Source organism: Lepidochelys kempii, chromosome 1 (assembly GCF_965140285.1).
Source record: "Lepidochelys kempii isolate rLepKem1 chromosome 1, rLepKem1.hap1, whole genome shotgun sequence".
In the NCBI taxonomy this organism is placed as follows: domain Eukaryota; kingdom Metazoa; phylum Chordata; order Testudines; family Cheloniidae; genus Lepidochelys; species Lepidochelys kempii.
The window spans coordinates 208,281,298-208,305,086 of NC_136380.1; the positions used below are offsets into that span (position 1 = coordinate 208,281,298).

The following is a 23,789-nucleotide window of genomic DNA, read 5'->3' on the forward strand; positions in this document are numbered from 1 at the left end:
AAACAGGCCAGTCTAGTTCTGCTGCTGAAGCTGAGTGAAATGTGAAAAGTTATGGAATAATCTAAACAATTATTTGATTTTCAGCATTGTGTCAATGGCAATATATGTTATTATTAATAATAGATGGAAGATTTTTTTTAAAATGAATTTTATGTGGTTTCCTTTAAGTGATTTTTTCCTAGTAGAAAGCATTGTCTGAATGACAGCCATAGAGACTGTTTATCCCCCAAAAAAAGTACAGCACAGGCACCGGCAGTAAAACTTCTCTCACAACACACCTTGTGTCAATGTGGCTCAGCCCTGACACAGCCTTGTCTTTGCTGCTAAAAAAAAAAAAAAGTGTTTTACAATTGGGATAACTAATGTGAGTAAGCTATACTGAGGAAAAGAAATAGTGAAAACAAGGCACTTTAGTTTTATTGTGAAATAAACTACGCAAAGTCAGTGCCCTTCCCTATCTGGGGTTTATATATTTTTTAAAAATATATTACAATATTTATATAAAATATTAAATATTTATGTAAATTTATATTTGTACAAGGATTATTGGATTCCAAGTAACTGACAGCTCTCGTCTCAGAGGTGTGTGAGAAATATACGCTACTTGATTTGTCAGTAAATTTCTGTTTACTGAGAGAATGAAGTTACTATGCCTGCATTACCTTGAGGGACAGCTGCAGCTTCTGTCTCAGCTCATCACTGACTGGCTCATACTGGATCAGGTTACGGATCTGTAGCACATTAGGGCATTTCAGTACAGGTGCTGGAGAGCCAGTCAGCTCTTTGGATCCTATGCACAGACCTTTCCAAATATGTGTGCCAAATGGTGGACCTGGAATCTTCCTCTGAACACAATCAACAATGAGCAAACCGAGCATGAGATTATTTATTATACTGACATGGAAGGTTCTCAACAAGTCAGAAAGCAAGATTGTAGAGATACTTACATGAAAATGCATCCTACTCACAAAGCAAGAATTGCAACTTGGGCTAAATAAACTCAGAGGCTGAATTTCAGGCTAGGGTGTTTCTCAGCCCAGGATCTATAGTTATGACCAAGTTCACATGGCATCCTCTCAAGCTGTTATGCTGAAATGTAGAAACGTGTCCCAAGCCATGAAGTTTGGATCCCTCAAGATCAGTGGTGTTTGGATTTCAGAGTTTTACTTTACAAAGATGGGAATAGGTGCAAAGTTTGGATCTCTACCCTAATCTAATTATGAATGTAACCAGTGAAGTCAGTGGACAGTGAATTCCTGCATGTTGCATGCTTATTACATTAACCCATCCTAATCTAATTGAACCTAGCCTAATTTAATCTAATCAATATTTTTTGATGAGGATGCCCTCTGGATTGTCTTAAAGAGACAGCATGGTTTTATGGCTAAAACATGGGACTGATGAAATTAAAGTTCTGTTTCTGTTTCTGGCTCTGAGCTAGACTTAGTCAACTCAACTAACATCTTTGTGCTTCAGATTTCCATCTATACATTGGGAATAATAATATTTACTTACCTCACATAGATGTTGTGAGGTTTAATTAATTTAAGTACATAAAGTGCTTGGAAATTCTCAAATAGAAATTGATAGAGTGATGTCCTGTGTTATGCAGAGGTTAGACCACAAGATCACAATGGTTTCTTATGGCTTTATAATCTATGAATCCAATCTACGAGTGCTATGTGCAAATAATAAATATAATAGTTAATAATAGAGTAACATCAATGCCTAATAGCAAAACAGGGAGAAAAAAGAGTTTTGAAAGATTTATACCTCAAATGGAGGAAATGTATCCCAGTTCCTGGACTGGAGGCTAGGAGGAACAATATTGGATGATTCTCTCTTCATTACCCAGGGAGAAGTTTCAGTCAATGGTCGGAGAACAGTAATACTTAGAAGACCTGGGTCAAAAACATTTAAATAAAAGTAATTTTGCATCCAAATTGAATGGAGAATTTGATGAAGGGTTTTGAAATCTTCAGATGAAAGAATGTATGTAAATGTAAAGCATGTTCTTGAAATGAATGCAAGAATGTGCCACTGATGTTTAGAGACAAGACTGGATCACAATGTGACTGCAAGATAGGTAAATATTGGATTAGGATCACCCAAAACTTTGCCAAACCACAGATTGCATTTGCAACTTGCCAGGAGTCTCAGGGATACATCTAATTTGCATATGATGGAGTGCAGCATAAATGACCTCATATTGAGTAAGAGCTGCAGACCATGAAAAAACTACAGCATTGCACCATCTTGAGCCTGCATATGGAACTCTTACTGAGGCTACACTTACCTATTCAGTGTAGGCATTGCTGTGAGCTGCATCTGATCCTATTTTACATTTCACTTTCAGACCTCAGGTAATTAATTACTTGTAATTGTTACTCTCTGATGAACTCTAGCTTTTTTAAAAAAAACCCTACAGGTATCTTAATTATCAAGTCTTCAAGAGTGATGCAGTTTTCAGATCTTTCTTAAAGTTTTCCTCTCCTACCAGACCAAAAATCCACTGAGCCCTATATTCTGCCTCATACACTACATAAGAAAGTTACATCACTATGAGATGTTTTGTCACAATGATACAATGTTCCATATGAGTATAAGAGCAGAAAAGCTCCACTGTCAATATAGCAAAAATAGCCAAGCTAGTGGTGGGAAGGCCCTAAAAGTTTGAAGTGTGAAGAAGCATCATAAATCTGGATTCCTCTTGAACTTCCCACTTCTCCCCTCCTGGTTCTTTTCATGTGTTCCCCTTTCTCTTTCTCTCTTCCTCTTTTCAATGCCAGTGGCAGTTTTATTGATGTTATTCAATTTTTCTGCTGGGGAGCCATTTATTTTTGGTGGAAGCAACATTTCAAATTGTGTAAAACCTGACTGAGAGAATAGTGTGATGGCTGTTCTCAGTTCCTCCCTAGATTAGCCGTTGGGAGAACTGCACCGTTATTTACTACTTAACGCAGTCATTTTGTCATTGTATTCTCCACATTAAGGGGATACTATATATGTTTCTCTATATGGCTTGTTTACAATTTATTTCTTTAGTGAAGGTCTGTCCCCTTCAGACATTTCCCATAGCTTGTTCACTAGGACTGGCACTGAGTCCTGGTAATTCATTTCACACAAGCCACTCCAAGCCTTCAGAGAGTAACCACATTCAGTTACTTCCATGGACCTACAGGTAGAAGGCCCCATATGCTATTAATAATCCCTGTCCCAGTTATATCTTTCAATGTCCTTAACACCAAATGCATAGAGGTGGCTTCCCAAATAGCAAAGAGCCACCATTCACAGTGATCATTTTACTCCATAGATACAGTTGGATGGTTAAACTAACAAGAGACATTTGGTGATTTCTCCACCCCAAAATAAATTCCCAGTATTGATGTATTTAATAGTTGTTTCCATTTGCATGTATATAAAAGGATAAAAGTGTACCAAATATGTGTTAACTTCTCCCTTAATCAAACAGTCATTTAGTTGATTGACTACATCCCACAGTCTTTCTATAAGTTCTTTCTTCCACACTCCTTGCCACTTTCATGTTCTGTGGAGAAGAAGCCCATATACACTGTTACAGTTGGGCAGAAATAGGATGCAGTGCAGTCACCACTATGGGACTGGCGGGGTGGCAAATTTGGAGTATGAGCACAGTGAGGAAGAGCACTTTCATTTTTCCTACCTAACTAAAAGTTTTGATTGTCCTGCTCCAACTATTTTAATTATTTCTAAACTGGGTTGGCAAAAAGGAAATGAAATATCCCTACCTGGACATTCTTGTACTGGCTCCTGCAAGACTGCAGTAGCTGGATCACCATATGCCAAAGCAAGGTATTCTTCTATGTCACTATTCCGAAGGAGTTCAGTCCCTGAACCATCAGCATAGACAATGAAGAACCTAAACAATCACCCAAACAAATCTGATTAGTTCCAGCTTACATTAGAATCACACACGTTTTTCTAGGAAAGAACATTGTGATGGCATAATGAGAAAGTGGAAGGTCAAGATGGTGGTATCAAATAACTAAACAAAGACTACTGAATAAAGAAAATGTGAGCCTACAGATTCATAGAGTCTAAGGCCAAAAGGGACCATTATGATAACCTAGTCTGACTTCCAGTGCAGTACAGTCCATAACATGTCCCCAAGATAATTCCTAGAGCATATGATTTAGAACAACATTCAATCTTGATTTAACAATTGACAGCAATGGAGAATCCACTATGACCCTTGGTAAATTGTTCCATTGATTAATAACTCTCACTATTAACTAACCACAAGTACTCCTTTTCTTTTTGCGAATACAGACTAACACGGCTGTTACTCTGAAAACTATTAAAAATGTAATCCTTATTTCCTAGCTTCAGAATTTGTTCAGCATCAACTTCTAGCCTTTGGTTATACTTTTCTCTGCTAGACTGAAGAGCCCATTATTAAATATTTGTTCCCCATGTACAGACTTACAGACTGTAATTAAAAAGAAAAGGAGTACTTGTGGCACCTTAGAGACAAACAAATTTATTTGAGCATAAGCTTTTGTGAGCTACAGCTCACTTCATCGGATGCATGCAGTGGAAAACACAGTGGGGAGATTTTATATACACAGAGAACATGAAACAATGGGTGTTACCATACACTCTGTAACGAGAATGACGTAGAGACTGTAAAAGAATAAATGGACACAAATCAGATGTCAGGAATTATAACATTCAAAAACCAGTCGGAGAACACTTCAATCTCTCTGGTCACTCAATTACAGACCTAAAAGTTGCAATTCTTCAACAAAAAAACTTCAAAAACAGACTCCAACGAGAGACTGCTGAATTGGAATTAATTTGAAAACTGGACACCATTACATTGGCCTTGAATAAAGACTGGGAGTGGATGTGTCATTACACAAAGTAAAACTATTTCCCCATGTTTATCTCCCCCCTGCCACTGTTCCTCACACAGTCTTGTCAACTGCTGGAAATGGCCCACCTTGACTATCACTACAAAAGGTTTTTTTTCTCTCCTGCTGGTAATAGCTCACCTTACCTGATCACTCTCGTTACAGTGTGTATGGTAACACCCATTGTTTCATGTTCTCTGTGTATATAAAATCTCCCCACTGTATTTTCCACTGCATGCATCCGATGAAGTGAGCTGTAGCTCACGAAAGCTTATGCTCAAATAAATTTGTTAGTCTCTAAGGTGCCACAAGTACTCCTTTTCTTTTTGCGAATACAGACTAACATGGCTGCTACTCTGAAACCAGATTGTAATTAAGTCACGCATTCCCTTTTTTAACAGATTGAGCTCCTTCAGTCTATCACAATAAGGTATGTTATCTAATCCTTTAATCATTCTCTTAGGTCTTCTCTAAACCCTCTCCAATTTATCAACATCCTTCTTGAATTGAAGACGCTAGAACTAGATACACAGTCCAGCACGGGTCGCACCAGTGTCAAATATAGAGGTAAAATAACCTCTCTACTCCTACTCGAGATTCCCCTATTTATGTATCTCAGGATTGCATTAGCTCTTTTGGGCACAGCATCACACTGGGATCTCATCTTCAGCTGATTATCTATCACTCTCAAACCTTTTTCAGAGTCACTGCTTCCCAGTATAGAGTCCCCCATCCTGTAAATATGGCCTACATTCTTTTGTTCCTAGATGTACTCATTTACATATAGCTGAATTAAAACACATACTGTTTGCTTGTGCACAGTTCACCAAACGATCTAGATCGTTCTGAATCAGTGACCTGTCCTCTTCATTATTTAGCACTCCCCCAATTTTTGTGTCATCTGCAAACTTTACCAGTGATGATTTTATGTTTTCTTCCAGATCATGGATAAAGATGTTAAATAGCATAGGACCAAGAACCAATCCCTGTGTGGTATGTTTGGTTTACCTGGGGGCATGTTCACCATATGTGACAGGAGTATGAACTTCTTTTGGTATTGGTACTAAGTATCCATCTTCCTCACCATCAGAATCAATGCTGGGAATGAAGACAGATGTGCTGCCATCAGCCATGACCTATGATGGGAAACACACAAAATCATTTGGGCTATGAAATCTTTTAAAAACAGAAATTTGCTACTAAGTCCAGATGGGAGCTAGCACAATTACAGTTATAGCCAAGTCATCGTTTTGTGCTAGGCAGCTAAACGTTCAGGGTAATAGGAGTAGGAGTGGCAGAGCTAGACAAAATAAATGTTTTTGGCTAAGTATGCCATGTCAAGAATCCTAACCCTAAGTGCCAATGCATAAGTAATACTCAGGGATTTTAAAGTATACATTTGTGGCCAAATTTTCAAAGAAAAGTGTTTAAGTTCCATCTTTACTATATGCAGTTGCACATACAAATGGGTACCTGCATACAAAGTATATATTTGCGGGTCAAATCAGCAAACTGCATACTTACATGAGTACTGACACACTCATGCAATTATTTATTTTATTCCTGGAGGCTTTCTGCACCAAAAATATAAAACTGATGCGCATAATATTTTAAAATTCTGCAAATTTTCTTTGTCAAATAAATGTGGAGGCTCCAGCATGGCGTTGGGGAGCAAAGGCCAATGGCTGCACAGAGGTTGGAGATCACTGTGCAGCTCCCCCTAGAACATGGACTCAGTGGTGAGGCTGTACCCAACCTTGGCACAGCACAAGGACTGGGCCTGTCCCAGAAACACCCCCCTCTGTGCCAGGTGCACCAAGTGTGGACAGGCAAGCTCAGTAAGGCAGGATCCAAGTGTGGAGGGGCTTAGTGTGGGGGGGATCCAAGTATGGGGCAATCTGGGAGATCCGGGTACATGGAGGATCTGGATACACAGGGGTTTGTTGGGTTTTTTTTGGTGCTACAGTAATGGGACTCTGTGGGGGGGGTCCAGGTGAAGGTGGTTGGGGCTCAGTTGGGGGGGGATGTCTGTGTAGAGCTCGGCAGGGAGGGTTGAGGGCTCAGTGGGGGGTCCAGATGCTAAAGGAGTGGGGCTCAGTGGGGTGAAGATCCAGGTGCAGCTGGTTGAGGCTCAGTGGGGTGGGGATCCGGGTGTGGGTGGCTCATCAGCGTGGACCAGGTGCAGGGGTAGTGGGGCTCATCGGGGGAGTTCTGAGTGCGGGGGCGGGGAGGGTCTGGGTATGAGGGGGTCTGGATGCATGCGGGTTGCACGGATGCATGAGCAGCTCCCTGTACAGGGATCCCTCCCACTGCAGCTGAGGAGCAATGGGTGCAGGATGTGTGTGTGTGTGGCGGGCGGAGGGGGGGACTACAGAGCTTCCTGCAGTTGGGGGAGAAATCTGGGTGTGGGTCTGACCTGGTCCCTGATGCTGTGCAGGGGAAAAGGAAGTCCCATCCTCCCCAGCCCAGCTGGGACTAGCAGTAGAGCCCAGCGCAGGGTAGGAGCCATCATCCAGGTCTTCCTCAGTCCTATCCCGTGCCCCACAGTGATTTACCTCTCTGACAGCTGCCCTGTGCACCCAAAACATAGTGCATGACCGCTCTTGTGACTTCCCTATACTTCCCTGTCAGAAAGTCATTTTTCTGCAGGGAAGCCAAGAAATTTGCAGGGGACATAAATTCTGCACATGCACAGTGGCGCAGAATTCCCCCAGGAGTATTATTTGCATTTTCATGAAAATATATAGTGAACATAATGTAGACATTTACTTTCCAAAATGTAGTTCCTGATAGCCCCATGATAATAATGATAGGGATTTTTAATTACATTATTAAATAATTAAAACATACATGTTTTAAATGTGAGATAGTTAAGTAAGAAATACTGTCCAACGTTTTCAAAGCTGGGTACGTAAAGTTAAGCTTGTGTATCCATATTTAGATATCAACATTTATATGGTTCCATATTCAGAGGTGCTGAGCCACTGAAGGTAGTGGCAGCTGTGGGGTGCTCAGCTACACTGAAAATCAGGCCACTTCTATTTAGGTCCTAATTAAATACCTTGACGGAGGTTGGGTAACTCCCAGCAGGTGGGTCTTTGACCAACAAGCAGCCTCAGATTTGGTGAAGCTGATGGGTGTGCTAGCCACTTTCCATTCAGGCTAACTGAGAGAACAATTAAATGTCCCTTTGTTTAGTAAAAAAAAAAAAAAAGAGTACTTGTGGCACCTTAGAGACTAACAAATTTATTTGAGCATAAGCTTTCGTGAGCTACAGCTCACTTCATCGGATGCAGCTCAATGCATCAGATGAATCATAGAATTATAGAATATCAGGGTTGGAAGGGACCTCAGGAGGTCATCTAATCCAACCCCCTTCTCAAAGCAGGACCAATCCCCAATTAAATCATCCCAACCAGAGCTTTGTCAAGCCTGACCTTAAAAACTTCTAAGGAAGGAGATTCTACCACCTCCCTAGGTAATGCATTCCAGTGTTTCACCACCCTCTTAGTGAAAAAGTGTTTCCTAATATCCAACCTAAACCTCCCCCACTGCAACTTGAGACCATTACTCCTTGTTCTGTCCTCTTCTACCACTGAGAACAGTCTAGAACCATCCTCTCTGGAACCACCTCTCAGGTAGTTGAAAGCAGCTATCAAATCCCCCCTCATTCTTCTCTTCTGCAGACTAAACAATCCCAGTTTCCTCAGCCTCTCCTCATAAGTCATGAGTTCCAGACCCCTAATCATTTTTGTTGCCCTTCGCTGGACTCTCTCGAATTTATCCACATCCTTCTTGTAGTATGGGGCCCAAAACTGGACACAGTACTCCAGATGAGGCCTCACCAATGTCGAATAGAGGAGAATGATCACGTCCCTCGATCTGCTCGCTATGCCCCTACTTATACATCCCAAAATGCCATTGGCCTTCTTGGCAACAAGGGCACACTGCTGTCTCATATCCAGCTTCTTGTCCACTGTCACCCCTAGGTCCTTTTCCGCAGAACTGCTGCCTAGCCATTTGGTCCCTAGTCTGTAGCTGTGCATTGGATTCTTCCGTCCTAAGTGCAGGACCCTGCACTTATCCTTATTGAACCTCATCAGATTTCTTTTGGCCCAATCCTCCAATTTGTCTAGGTCCCTCTGTATCCTATCCCTGCCCTCCAGCGTATCTACCACTCCTCCCAGTTTAGTATCATCCGCAAATTTGCTGAGAGTGCAATCCACACCATCCTCCAGATCATTTATGAAGATATTGAACAAAACCGGCCCCAGGACCGACCCTTGGGGCACTCCACTTGATACCGGCTGCCAACTAGACATGGAGCCATTGATCACTACCCGTTGAGCCCGACAATCTAGCCAGCTTTCTACCCACCTTGTAGTGCATTCATCCAGCCCATACTTCCTTAACTTGCTGACAAGAATACTGTGGGAGACCGTGTCAAAAGCTTTGCTAAAGTCAAGAAACAATACATCCACTGCTTTCCCTTCATCCACAGAACCAGTAATCTCATCATAAAAGGCGATTAGATTAGTCAGGCATGACCTTCCCTTGGTGAATCCATGCTGGCTGTTCCTGATCACTTTCCTCTCATGCAAGTGCTTCAGGATTGATTCTTTGAGGACCTGCTCCATGATTTTTCCAGGGACTGAGGTGAGGCTGACTGGCCTGTAGTTCCCAGGATCCTCCTTCTTCCCTTTTTTTAAAGATTGGCACTACATTAGCCTTTTTCCAGTCATCCGGGACTTCCCCGGTTCGCCACGAGTTTTCAAAGATAATGGCCAGTGGCTCTGCAATCACAGCCGCCAATTCCTTCAGCACTCTCGGATGCAACTCGTCCGGCCCCATGGACTTGTGCACGTCCAGCTTTTCTAAATAGTCCCTAACCACCTCTATCTCCACAGAGGGCTGGCCATCTCTTCCCCATTTTGTGATGCCCAGCGCAGCAGTCTGGGAGCTGACCTTGTTAGTGAAGACAGAGGCAAAAAAAGCATTGGGTACATTAGCTTTTTCCACATCCTCTGTCACTAGGTTGCCTCCCTCATTCAGTAAGGGGCCCACACTTTCCTTGGCTTTCTTCTTGTTGCCAACATACCTGAAGAAACCCTTCTTGTTACTCTTGACATCTCTTGCTAGCTGCAGCTCCAGGTGCAATTTGGCCCTCCTGATTTCATTCCTACATGCCCGAGCAATATATTTATACTCTTCCCTGGTCATATGTCCAACCTTCCACTTCTTCTAAGCTTCTTTTTTATGTTTAAGATCCGCTAGGATTTCACTGTTAAGCCAAGCTGGTCGCCTGCCATATTTACTATTCTTTCAACTCATCGGGATGATTTGTCCCTGTAACCTCAACAGGGATTCCTTGAAATACAGCCAGCTCTCCTGGACTCCTTTCCCCTTCATGTTAGTCCCCCAGGGGATCCTACCCATCCGTTCCCTGAGGGAGTCGAAGTCTGCTTTCCTGAAGTCCAGGGTCCGTATCCTGCTGCTTACCTTTCTTCCCTGTGTCAGGATCCTGAACTCAAACAACTCATGGTCACTGCCTCCCAGATTCCCATCCACTTTTGCTTCCCCCACTAATTCTTCCTGGTTTGTGAGCAGCAGGTCAAGAAAAGCTTCCCCCCAGTTGGCTCCTCTAGCACTTGCACCAGGAAATTGTCCCCTACGTTTTCCGAAAACTTCCTGGATTGTCTATGCACCGCTGTATTGCTCTCCCAGCAGATATCAGGAAAATTAAAGTCACCCATGAGAACCAGGGCGTGCGATCTAGTAGCTTCTGCGAGTTGCCGGAAGAAAGCCTCATCCACCTCATCCCCCGGTCCGGTGGTCTATAGCAGACTCCCACCACTACATCACTCTTGTTGCTCACACTTCTAAACTTAATCTAGAGACACTCAGGTTTTTCTGCAGTTTTGTACCGGAGCTCTGAGCAGTCATACTGCTCCCTTACATACAGTGCTACTCCCCCACCTTTTCTGCCCTGCCTGTCCTTCCTGAACAGTTTATAACCATCCATACAGTACTCCAGTCATGTGAGTTATCCCACCAAGTCTCTGTTATTCCAATCACTTCATAATTCCTTGACATCACCAGGACCTCCAGTTCTCCCTGCTTGTTTCCAAGGCTTTGTGCATTCGTATATAAGCACTTGAGATAACCTGCTGATTGCCCCTCTTTCTCAGTACGAGGCAGGAGCCCTCCCTCCCCTGAAGTGAAGTGAGCTATAGCTCACGAAAGCTTATGCTCAAATAAATTTGTTAGTCTCTAAGGTGCCACAAGTCCTCCTTTTCTTTTTGAGGATACAGACTAACACAGCTGCTACTCTGAAACCTTTGTTTAGTAATAGCTCAAACAATGAAAACCACTGCCCGAAGACTAGACTGAAGGCAGGGAGACAGAGAAGAGAGAACACCAAGAAAGCCAAGAACAAGCAGCTTGAAAGCAAGACACAGAAAGAAAAGCACTACTAGTATGGTCCTGAGAGAACGTCAAGGGCTTTCTGGGCAGAGTGTTGACAGACCTGGAACTGTGAACAAATAAACTGCCCCCTGTGTATGTTCCTCTGTTTTCAGAGAAACAGTGTTTTGTGGACATTTTTCTAAATGAAGAGGATTGCATCAAAGAAATACCTGAATCTATCATCAATTTCTCCTAACTTAAACAACCCCTGCATTGTACAGAGAGTTAGGTGCCTAAGAAAGTGATTTGCAGAAACTGAAAGAGAAGCTACCTAAGTTAGCCACAGGTAACATGCGGGGTGCAGGAAGGGGCTGAGCGCCCTAATCCACAGAGGTACTTTGATGCCTAACTCTACTCAGGATTCGCAGCCATGAACCCTCTCCTGGAGGTGCCTAAGCCAGGTCAGCCTTTTTGAGAAAGAGAGACCCATCCCCTTATAACCCTGTTTTCAAATCTCTGCTCTGCCTACTTTGGAGCAGGTCTCCCACATTCTAGATTAGGGCCCTATTCACCAGCCTATAGCATATTCTGGCATGCATTTCTCGCAATCTCTCTTCTTGAAGCTGTTCCACTTTTTATAAATAATTAAATATTCACTAGGTCAGAAAGTGAGAAAAAGCAAGATGTTGACTCTACAGTCCAATGCACTTACAGTACCAGGGATATGGGAGACCTCTGTTCAAGTTCCTACTCCAAAGCAGGCAGAATAGAAATTTGAAAACAGGTTTCTCACTTTCCAGGTGAGATCCCTACCCAGTGGGCTACTGCATGTTCGCACCTCCCCCTCCACTTTCTTTTGTACAAGTTAGATGTGCTCTGAACATGCCCATTGAATTGGGACCCACAGGTGAGTTAGGCAGGGGAACAACTAGTTTGAGAATCCCACTGGGTTTAGGTATGAATGAAGGCTCAGAGAAGCTCATTAGTTGTGGGGCAGCATCACTATTTCGGTGGCTTTGCACTTGCCCATCGGAGGGAACTTAGGCACCTTTGGGTCTGTAATGCAATGCTAAACTTTATTATACTGTTCAGTCACAAGGTGGTAATGTGTTTAACATACCTTATTATTTAAACTAACCTCAGCCATACCTGGCAGTACATTAAAGAATCTTATGGAAGACACATCTTACGGTGTATCTCTCTGAGAAGGAGGCTCTGTAGCTAGACTATATCTGGTACAGAAGCCTGACTTTATAGTAGCAGTCTTGCAATCTACAGTGTACAAGATGTATATGACATGGTGTCAGAAGTAAACTAGTGCCAAAGGAGAACAGACACAGAAGGAACAAAGCACCAAAGGTTGAATACAGAAGGAAAGAAAAAGCGAAGGAAAAACAGGTTGCAGGATGGATCTCATCACCATGCTACTCTTTAATGCCCCAGAGAACTTCAGTTTTGACAAACCTTCAGAATGGACAAAGTATTCTGCAAGATTTTGCATTGCAACCAAACTTCACATGGAAACTGGAGACATTCACGTATGTTCTTTAATTTATGCTAGGGGGAAGCAGGCAGAGAATATCCTTAAATCTTTTACCTTTACTGAAGAGAGTCAAAAAGAAAACTATGCAAGGTTTCTGGCTATGTTTGATTCATACTTTATATTCAGAGAAATGTGGTTTATGAAATGCAGGTTTTTACCAGAGAATTCAAGAACCAGGAGAGAATTTTGAATGTTTTATAAGAGCTATGTATGCATTGGTTGAAAACTGATTTCAGGACTACAAAAATGAAAATAGAGACAGGCTGGTTACTGGATTAACACATAAAAATCTTTCACAGAAACTACAATTCTGAACAGGCTTAACTTTATACACTGCTATTCAAATAGCAAAGCAATTTCAGCTGGTGAAACAGCAAAACCTAGAGCAATTTGCCACACCTGAAAAACAAGAAACTAGTTCAGAAGTTGTTAAAAAATGCAGCTTGAGTTCTACAAGTAATTACCATAAGATCCCTAAGTCTAAAAGGGACATAATCCAGGCAAACAATAAAGCTTTTCAGCCTAAATGCAGAAGACATGGAAAAATTCTTAGCCCAAGAGATGATGCATGACCAGCCACAGGTGCAAGGTGTAATAAATGCACAAAATATAGACATTCTGTAGCTGTTTGCCATACCAAGGCAGTCAGGGAGTTGACTAATATTACAGACAATCAAGAGCCATTATTTCTGGGATCTGTCATATGGTGATGATACAGAGCCAGTCTGGAGAATGAAACTGAATATTCATGGCAAGACTACTGACTTTAAAATTCACTCAGAATAGATGTCACAGTCATCTCAGAAGTGACTTATAATCATCTTCGACCGCTCCCAGCACTGAAATCACCGGACACTGACTTTACTAACCTTGGAGATATTCTGAACTGCATGAGCCAGTTCACCACAGAAACAACTTACAGAGAGAAAAGCTTTGCATTCAGAGTGTATATGAACAAAGGATCAAAGACAATGACCTTCTCAGCTGCAGTGTGGCAGCCACCATGGGCCTAGTAAGAAAGGTGGAAGAATTCAACAGAATATTTGGTGACACTGGACTTCTGAAAGGAGATGTGGTACAAATAACCTTGAGACAACACTGAACCATACAGTATACATACACCTTGCAGGATTTCTATGCCATTGCTTCATAAAGTAGAAACTGAATTAGAGAGAATGTAATAGATTGGCATTGAGAAAATCTCTGAGCCAACAGTCTGGTGGGCACCAGTGACACTGATTATGAAGAAAAATGGAAAAATAAGAATATATGTGGATCTTAAAAGACTTAATGAAGCAGTTGTGAGAGAAAAATGCACCCCAACACTGAATGACTCCCTCCCCAAAGTGAAAGGAGGTACAGTATTCTTCAAGCTGGATGCCTCAAACAGATTCTGGCAAATTCCTTTAGCCAAAGAGAGTGCTAAACTGATTACATTTATCAAAACCACTGGGAGATTTTGCTTTCAAAGATTACCTTTTGGGATTACCAGTGCACCTGAAATTTTCCAAAGAAAGATGACAGAACTGTTAATGAACAGAAATGGAGTTGTAGCTTTCATGGGTAATATTTTTGATATATAGGTCTTTGATGGAAGAACATAAAAAAGCTCCCAACAAAGTCCTAACCCTAATCAGTCAGCCTGGACTGAAGCTAAACAAGGAAAAGTGCATTTTCCACCAACACCACTTTGGGACACACAATAAACAAAGATGGAATCAGTCCTAGCCCTGAGGAAGTAAAAGCAATTTGAGAATTCAATGCACCAATGAATTACAGAATTGAGATGCATTCCGGGGGATGGTAAATTACCTTGGTTGATCACTGTAGAAAGGTCTTGTAGGTATGAAACAACTGAAAAAACTGTTAAAATCCAATACATCTTGGCTATTTTCTAAACCAGCTGTGTGCCTAGGACCTATTGATTTCAAAGGGATCTTGATGCCTAGGTTCTTCTGCAAATCCCACTAGGTGCTTAATACCATTACAAATCTGGTCCTTGGTCTCTCTCTCTGTGAGTGGATATATATATATATATATTCACTGTGGAACAGCTTCCTCAGCTTGTCCATAGTTTATTGCTGTTATACATGGAGCTTGTAGTACTGTCTATAGTTTTCAATTACTTATAACTTTGCCAGACTGTTTGAGCTTAAATTTTCCATTCTAGTTTTCTTCCTGAGGCTGAAGGATTTGGATAGTTTCAGCAAAGATGGTTCAGCTGTTTCTGGGAACGAGGTTAGTGAAAAATAGGTATTTTTGTCAATGGTAAAACATTTTCCCAATGAGGTCTTTGACGAGCTCTTGCACCTCCATGCTTTGGAGCAAAAACTTGAAATTTGACTGGGGGATATTTCAGAAGTCAGAAGGGTGCCTTTTTTTGTCACTAGGAAAATCTTTCTAGATTTGTCTGAGTTACAAGCTTCTGACAATTTTCATTTGCATATGCTTGGTACAGCTTTTTGTAGGCTTGCTGCTACAATCTCTAAAAACTCTGTCTGCACTGATTATTCTCCAGACCTACAAAGCTGCTACATGCCAAATAAACTGAGGGCTTGGCTACACTTGCAGATATAGAGCGCTGGGAGTTAAACCAGCCTTCGGAGACTGCAGCAGGGAAAACCACTGCTGTGTGTTTACACTGTCAGCTGCAAGCGCACTGGCATGGTCACATTAGCAGCCCTTGCAACGCCACAAAGAGCAGTGCATTGTGGTACTATCCCAGTGTGCAAGTGGCTGCAGCGTGCTTTTCAGTATGGGAAAGCATGCTTTTCAGCATACTAGGAGTATGCTCCTAGGCTCCACTCAACTTCCTACATGGTAGTCACACACTGGTTCAGCAGCAGCAAACCTCTTTGGCCTAGGGAAGGTGTGCTGGAGGGGGAGCCAAATGATCATCTATTGATTGGTGTTAATAATTCTTTGCAGTTCCCAGCTCTTGTTATTGGACAAGGGCTCATGAACCTGCTTAAACCTGAGTGGTTGCAAAAGATCACTGCTAGAACTGAGAATAGAACCCTGTTTCTAATATGGTAAAGACCCAAGGCTTATCCCTTTAGCCACACTACCTTTCAGAATGAATGTGCTGGCTCTAGGTACTGAGCTATACTCTCTGTAACTGTCAGACCACACTTCCTTCCAAAGCAAGGAATAGGATCAGGATCCCTTATTCCCAACATTCTCCTCTGACTACCAAATAACTCGTGTAAGCAAAATGTGTTTTGTGTCCCCCTTTTGTAGCTTATTCACATACAGATCAACACCCTATTACTACTACTAATTATTCCTTTAATTCAAATGCTACTATATGATCATGTCATGAGAGACTGTTTTACAGGCCTCATTTAGTGCACCAGATTGACAGTGAATGAGTCAGAAAGTTGCAAGAAGTGAAAGGATATTCTCTTGGGGTTCAGGTGCTGGCATGGACTCCAGAAAATCTGGATTCTATTCCAGACTTTGCCACAGACTTCTGATGTGATGCTGGGCAAGACTATATCCCAGCACACATACATAAGGGACCTGGATTATGGTTGCACAAGTAACCTCAATTCTTCCATTTCCCGGCTTTTGAATGGTTGACTTTGCAACCTTATGATTTTTTTAATGTAGCTTTTTATATGTAGTTGTAGGTTTCATCACCTATTATTAAGGTTACCCAACACTTCCTGTAATAAGACCCTGTTTTCAGTTCCTTATATAACTTTGCCAGCCTTTAACTGTTTTGTCTAAATTTAAAATTTCCAATGATCTTTTCTCTGAATAGCTCTTACATCCTCACGTTTTGCATTGGGGACTTGAAATTTGGAAGAGGAAAAGCCTTTGTTTCTGGAACATGTCTTTTGCTGTCTCCACGAATGTCTGCCCAAATCTGGCCAATTTAAAAGCCTTTGAAAAAATCATAATTTGCACATGCTCATGAGAGACTTCTTCGATTTTAGCGGCTAAAATCTCTGAAGATTTCATCCTCTCTGAGCATGCTCCATCCCCTCACAGTTCCTAGTTCTGATGAGACTGTGCGTGTGCTGTCCTCACAGAGTGTTCGGGCATACTCCAGCCCAGGGTTACAAGGGTGAAGTCAGAATTTTTCTATAATGGCTGTTCTGAGCTGTGATGGGGCCAAGCACCAGAATAGAAAGCAAGGAGCCTTGTCTCTCGTATGGTGTCAGTTAAGGCTGGCTGGAAAATAAGAATTCTGTTTCATGAAAATTTTCCTGGTTTCAACATTTGTTCTGTTTCAGTGCAGAATTTACTTTTGTAAAGTTTTTGCAAAACATTTCAGTTTTGATGAATCACCATTTTCTGGCAAAAAACTGTTTTATTTAAAAATTCCTGATGAGCTCGACTCCCGGTGACCCTTCTGGCACCCAAGCATCGAAGGACTAGTCCATCTGATTCAAATGCAAAGGGACAAAAACCAGCCCATGGGGTGGGAAAGGAGTAGATTGGGACAAAGAGTTTGGTGAGACTGGGACTGGAGGTAGGGAGAAATGGGGACTATAACTGGCTGAGATAGGAGACTGTGACTGGGAGGTTCTGAGGGAAATGGGGGAAGACTGGAAGCCAGTTGATTGGTGGGGAACACAAATATCAGACACAGTGCTGGGTGGTGGTGGGGGAGACTAGGAATACCTGGACAAGGAGACTGGGACTAGATACCAGTGGGGTGAGGGGAAACAAGGGCAGTGGGGAGGGGAGACAGATGTGACAAAGAGCTATGGTGTGTAGATTGGGACTAAGAGTTTGGTGAGACTGGGACTGGAGGTAGGGAGAAATGGGGACTATAACTGGCTGAGATGGGAGACTGTGACTGGGAGGTTCTGAGGGAAATGGGGGAAGACTGGAAGCCAGTTGATTGGTGGGGAACACAAATATCAGACACAGTGCTGGGTGGTGGTGGGGGAGACTAGGAATGCCTGGACAAGGAGACTGGGACTAGATACCAGTGGGGTGAGGGGAAACAAGGGCAGTGGGGAGGGGAGACAGATGTGACAAAGAGCTATGGTGTGTAGTAGGAAGAGGGCCTGAAACATAAGCCCTTGTATCTGAGCCCTGGTATGAGGCCTGAGGTCTGGACTAACGTAGTGGTCAAAACTTTGCTAATATAAAGCAAAATCAGGCTGTGAGCTAGAGGCAGGCCCTTCTCATAGAATCTGGCAAGAACTGGGCTGATATTGGAAAAACACATATTCCTAAGAGGAGCTAGGCACAGAGCACTCACGCAAACACATTCCAGAAGGTTGGTACCAGAACACCTCAATACCAACACATTCCCTAAAGATAACAGGAACATGCTGACCCATTCTAAAGATAAGGTTAGAGATGTACAAGGGGCTGGGTAGTAACTGGCTATGTCAGAGGGTGTCAACTAACTACGTCAGAGGGGCAGTGCGTAACTTGTCTGCATTGATGTATAAAAAGATATCTCAGAGGGACTGTTTTTGGTTGCCCTAGGGGATAATGGAAAGTACTGCCATTAACTGAGCTAGTCCATTGCAACGGGCATACATGTGTGAGTATACCTGTAACCATTGAGCCAGGACATTAGGACTGTGCTTCGTTGACAATAAACCTGACCAAATGAGTTCACTACGAACCGAGTCTGTGCATTTATTGGGCCGTTCGATTGGAGCCTGCTGTAAGGGCTATCTGGCCAGAGTCAGTACAGCACGCAGAAAGAACACACACATGCAGCCAAACATCTATCAACATGGAGTAAGGGAAGAACTGGGACTGGCTGGACAAAGAGACTAGGACAAGGAGCCAGTGAGGGTGGGAAGTGGGTAAGAAGCTGGGAAGCTGGGAAGCTGGGAAGTGGGTAAGGGGAGGGACTGACATTGGATTATGAGTCCGGGGAGGGAGATTGGTACTGGAAGACAGTGGGGGGAGAAGGGGAGAGACATATTGGATGAGGAACTGTGAGTGGCTGGGTAAGGAGTTTGAGACTGGATGCGGGATGGGAGAGCTTGGAAGGGTGAAGGGGAGACTGGGATTCAGACAGTGAGTCCAGTGTGTGAAACTAGGACTGGCGGTGTAAGGAGACTGGGACTGGGCTGGTAAGTCTGAAGAATGGTGACCGGAAGAGGTTAGGCAAGGAATACAGGACAGAGATAACAAATTAGGGGTGGGGAATAGATAGGTCATTGGAAAGGATGGAGCAGAAGGAGTCAAGCTTGGGGAGAATGGGCAAATGAGTCTGTGTCCACTAGAGTAGACTCCCCTTGAGAGCCTGGAATGGAACTCTAGATTCTAGAGTTTCATCATTCCTCTACTGTCAGCAAACCTCTGTGAAACCCACTGGCAAAGTCTGTGTCCCACTCCTTCCAATGTTAGCCCACATAGAGGATGACAATGTACTACTGTTATCAATTACTCCTTTGCTCAAGTAAGTAGCTAAGGTCTGTGCGTGGTGGATCTAAAAGTTCCAACCCTACTGATTGTAGCTAATTAGTTCATTTTTTTATCATTGTACCATGTGATGTCATGGTCAACTCATATGCTATTTCACATATAATCAATGCTTGCAAAATAGATTTAAGTTGTAGGATTATAGAAGTATAGGATTGATAAGTATTTAGGAATGATGAGTGTGTATTAGGTATATAAGTAAAGCATGGCTCAAATACAAGGCCTACAGCCTGAGACCTGTAAGATTTTAGCTTAGCCGTACTAGGCCATAGGTTTAAGAATGTTTGACATGAGTGAATGACCTAGGAATAACCCTATGCTCGTAAGGTCACAGGGTTACTGCATAAGACGTGCCAATAGGTGACGTTACAGAAAAACAGATTGCAATAAACTGCAAATATATTGTCTGAGACCATGAGACACCGGATCGTAACATATTTAAATATCTGTCCTGACTGCAGGATACATGTCATGCATAAATGCTAATGAGAATAAGAGGAACTACAAACAAACTATGAAAAACAGGGCACACCAATATTCATGGGGTGTGAAAGTACAGATATGGGAAAGGCAGCCGACTGACACTTTCATGCATATGCATAAGGTGTTAAGTGTGGCCAGAATTACAATACAAAAGAGGGTTGCCTGGTTGGGTAAAAGTGGGAAGACTCAAGGGATGACCCCACATGAACCCCAGCAGGAACTATCCCTCTTGCAATTATTGTCTGTAGAGTGGTCCATCAGACCCAAGAATATCTTTGAGGATATGATTACAAATACAGTTATAATTATTGCATAGGTTTTTGCAGGATATCTATATGCATGGGTAATTGTAACTTTACTTATTGCTTTAATAAAACTTGTAGTACAGATAAGACTTTGTACTTCTGATTGTGTCTGTGGTCATTGTCCATGGACTTCGTGTGTTCCTAGAGCCTCCACATTTGAGAAGAGCACCAGAGACAATTTCACTCTGTTGTATCTAAAACTGTAGCAACTGGAGCTGAACCCATGGTAGTGTAATCAGTAAATTCACTTTAAATAAAATAAAAGGTTACATGATGAACATGGGTATCAATATGATGCCACATAACAGAATTTCTGATTTTCTATTCGCTTTTTTTAAAAACTAGGAAATCACACTCAAAAAACTACATAAACATACATTATTAAGGTTGCAAAGTCAAGCATTCCAAAGTCAGGAAATGCCAGAATTAAGGTTGCCTGTGCAATCTTGATTTGCCCCTTGCCCCTTACATTATGACACAGTCTTTAATTACATGACCACATATTATTTTTTCCACATGACCTCTGACTCATTCAGTGCACAGGATAGACCTACTCTGGGGTGAATCAGGATTGTGCAAAATGAAGGAGGTTGTTGTCTGTGGAAATGCTACACATAATTTGTTGTAGAAATCTGAAGATATGTTGTGAATGAAGCAGGAGATTGCAGGAAGAGAGGAGAAGGTCTCATGGTTCTGGCAGTTGATGATGCTGTATTCTATAGAACTGTATTCTATACCTGCCTCTGTCTGTGTGATGCTGGAGTCACAGGTGATCATTAATTTTTCATTTTCTGGGTGCCCAACTTGAAACCTTGGGGTCTGTTCTGAAAAAGTGCTGAGCATTCATGGCTGCAAGTAAAGTCAACTGAAGCTGTGTTTTGAACATGTAAAATGCTACATAATGCTAAATACTCTGAGAAATCAGGTCATAGGTGTCTTAGATTGGATACACAAAATTAGTGGAAACTTTTGACCTTAATCTTTCTGTACCTCAGTTTATCATCTGTAAAATGGGACTAATACCACCTCATCTCACCGGGATGTTGTGAAGTTAAATTAATTAATGTTTGTGAAATATTAGCTACAACAGTGATAAGTGCCATAGAAAAGCCCAAGAGGAAATTAAAAATTATGTCTTCAGAGCAAGGTTTGAATAGCATGCAGTAAATAAGGGCTGGGACAATACATTGAACTATGAAAATAAAACAAATTATTGCACTGCTGCTCATTTAGTGAGCACTGTCCAGCTTGTGCACTGAATGTCCCTGGGGCCCTGTGAAAAAAAAACAGTATGTGATCATGTCATTAAAGGCTGTATCATAATGCATACAACCCATGGGTGATTGTGATGGAGTGCACAAACCTTACACTGGAAAGGAAGGGGTTAAAGTACCACTCTTGAGTCAGGCAGCCCCACCCCACAGCACCTGCAAAGCCTGCACAGGCTGGAGGAGGAGCTTAAAAAGGGGAGCAGAGTAGCTCAGTGGGACGCAGATAGTGGATGTGAGTTGACCTGCATTCTGAGCTCCTGGGAAGAAGCATCACAGGAATTCTTGCTGTCTGAGACTGACTACAGAGACCTGACCAAGTCTACAAAGAAGGGACCAGTGACTCTATGAAGGTCGAGACTGTATCTTTGTGTTTAAGTTATTTACTTTACCCTGGGGGAAGAGAGGGGATCGGCAGGAAGTTATCCAGGGAGTAAGCCATATAGTCTCCCAAGGTGCAGGACTTAGCCGTGTACCATTGAGCCCTGGATCACAGCCCAGTGTGAGGGTGGGCCCAAGCTCCCTACCAACCCCTAAAGAGGGACAACCCTAGGTGGGGAACCTAGTTGTAGGGAGACCCTGAAAGTATGAAGGTCTGGATCACATGACCCTGACCCAAGGGGAAAGCCCTGAATCCCCTGCTGAGTTCTGAAGACCTTCCCATTATCAGACTCTTTATACGTACTTGAAAGTGTGACCCGGCTGGAGGACTGTGTCATGGAGAGGACAGATCACCACAGGCAGAGCTGTAGTAAGAAAGTAGAACACCTGGGAGTAAGACAACCTCCCACATCCCCGCCTGAGCCCTAGGCGGCACTGGCAGTGAGTGTTCCCCTTCACAAGGCTGAATTAAGCTAGCAAAGGAAGCTGGAAAAATGAAAGCTGGTTGCAAACCTAACTATAAAGAAGTTATGGCAAGAAAGAGATTACATGTGGAAACACACCACCACTTAGCACCACACTGGGAACACAATACTGAATCAGAAAAAAACACCTCCTGATTAGTAACCAACGTGACTTCCTACCCCTAGATGCTGCTTCATGGACTTACGTCCCAGTACTAACTAATAGCTCAAACCCATCTAGCTTTTAAGATCAGAAAGGATCACAACACAAAGCAGTGTGACTCTAGAGACTGAATCATACCTTTTACATCTGGTTTTGCTTTACTGAGTTGTTTAGGTTAAATTTTTGGTGGGGTTTTGTAAGAAAATGATCAGTATCCTTTCCCCTCTTCAGATCCCGACTCTTATAGCTACTTCCTTTGCCTAGATTAGTGCAACAAGGCACATTAATCAGTGTAACTTTACAGATGTGATGCAACTGCACACCAAGGGTCTCATTTTGTGTGACACTTCTTACTTACCTCTAAAGGTGGAGGAGCTCCAAAAGTTACTTCCAGACTGAAGTCCACTCTATTCTGAGGTACCATATCCAGTGCCCGGCTGCTGTGACATTTGGTTGGCTAAGCTGCCCACCCACAGTATTAATACTACAGGGCTACAAAGCTCTCCATTTACAAAGTGGGTAAATAAATAAATACTTAACACAAAATACAAGCTCTCACTTCTTTCTTTGTATTTTACCTTGAAAAGGTTTCCTTCAGGATCCAGCACCTCACAGATAACATTGGAGGTGTGTTTCATAACGTATCTCCCTGCTCGTTTCTCTTCACGCTTGCAGAGAAGCTGAGTTTTATTGAAAATCTCATGGGAATAAACTGCTGAACAATCATCATCAATGAAAAGGCAGCCGGTACTGGAGGGTAACACCTGCCATAACAAGAGGAGAGGAGGTTCAGCTGCCAATGGTTGACTCCTAAGTTTAGAAGCAATATGAAAATGAGCAACTGTTGAATTCAGGAAGAAAAATCCAATCCACACCTTTAATATTTAATTATCCTGTTTGGAGGGAGTGGAGAGGGAAACAGAGAAAGACAAAGCCCACGACATAGACTGCTGTTAGTCTGTGCAATGTTTTAAACGTTAACATTTTTAATATGAGAGCAATTTTGAATTGGTTTCTGAAGTAAATGGGAATCCACAGAGTTGTGGAGTTTGAGTATAGGTGGAGTGGCCACATTCTGCACAGTTGGAATCCGGACAGGATGAGGAAAGGCCATAGAAAGGGAGTTATGATAGCTAGGGTAAGAGGAGACAAAGGCAGGGATGAGAAGTTCAGAACACATAAACACATACATTACACTATTATAATCTTAGACTAATGCTCACCTGATATGTTCCCTGTGGCTTTGCTATAATAGATGTCCCATCTCCAAAGATGGTACAACAGGTGCTGTCTTCACAGTTTGTTATAACCGTAGCAAAGTCAGGATTCTCCACTCGTATGCATTTTACTTTCCTTCTGATGGTTTGTGGGGATTCACCTAAGAATGAACACAGGTTAGCCACACCAAACAGGAGGACACGAACTGTGGGAAAATCTGTGTCTCAGTTTCTTTATCTCTAATAGGGTTGGTCCTTCA

General features: G+C 42.5%; 1 protein-coding gene across 4 annotated transcripts in view; it reads right to left on the reverse strand.

Annotated features, from left to right (window-relative positions):
- SPAG17 (sperm associated antigen 17) overlaps window positions 1–23,789 on the reverse strand; it is a 307,861-nt gene that overhangs the window by 39,600 nt on the left and 244,472 nt on the right. For all 4 annotated transcript variants that reach the window (XM_073310300.1, XM_073310290.1, XM_073310281.1 and 1 more), the window contains exons 30-35: window positions 23,536–23,690; window positions 22,891–23,076; window positions 5,901–6,028; window positions 3,768–3,898; window positions 1,774–1,901; window positions 663–845 (exon numbers count right to left, since the gene is read on the reverse strand). In XM_073310300.1, coding sequence (XP_073166401.1) covers window positions 663–845; window positions 1,774–1,901; window positions 3,768–3,898; window positions 5,901–6,028; window positions 22,891–23,076; window positions 23,536–23,690 — 911 coding nt within the window. The remainder of the gene's footprint in view (window positions 1–662; window positions 846–1,773; window positions 1,902–3,767; window positions 3,899–5,900; window positions 6,029–22,890; window positions 23,077–23,535; window positions 23,691–23,789) is intronic.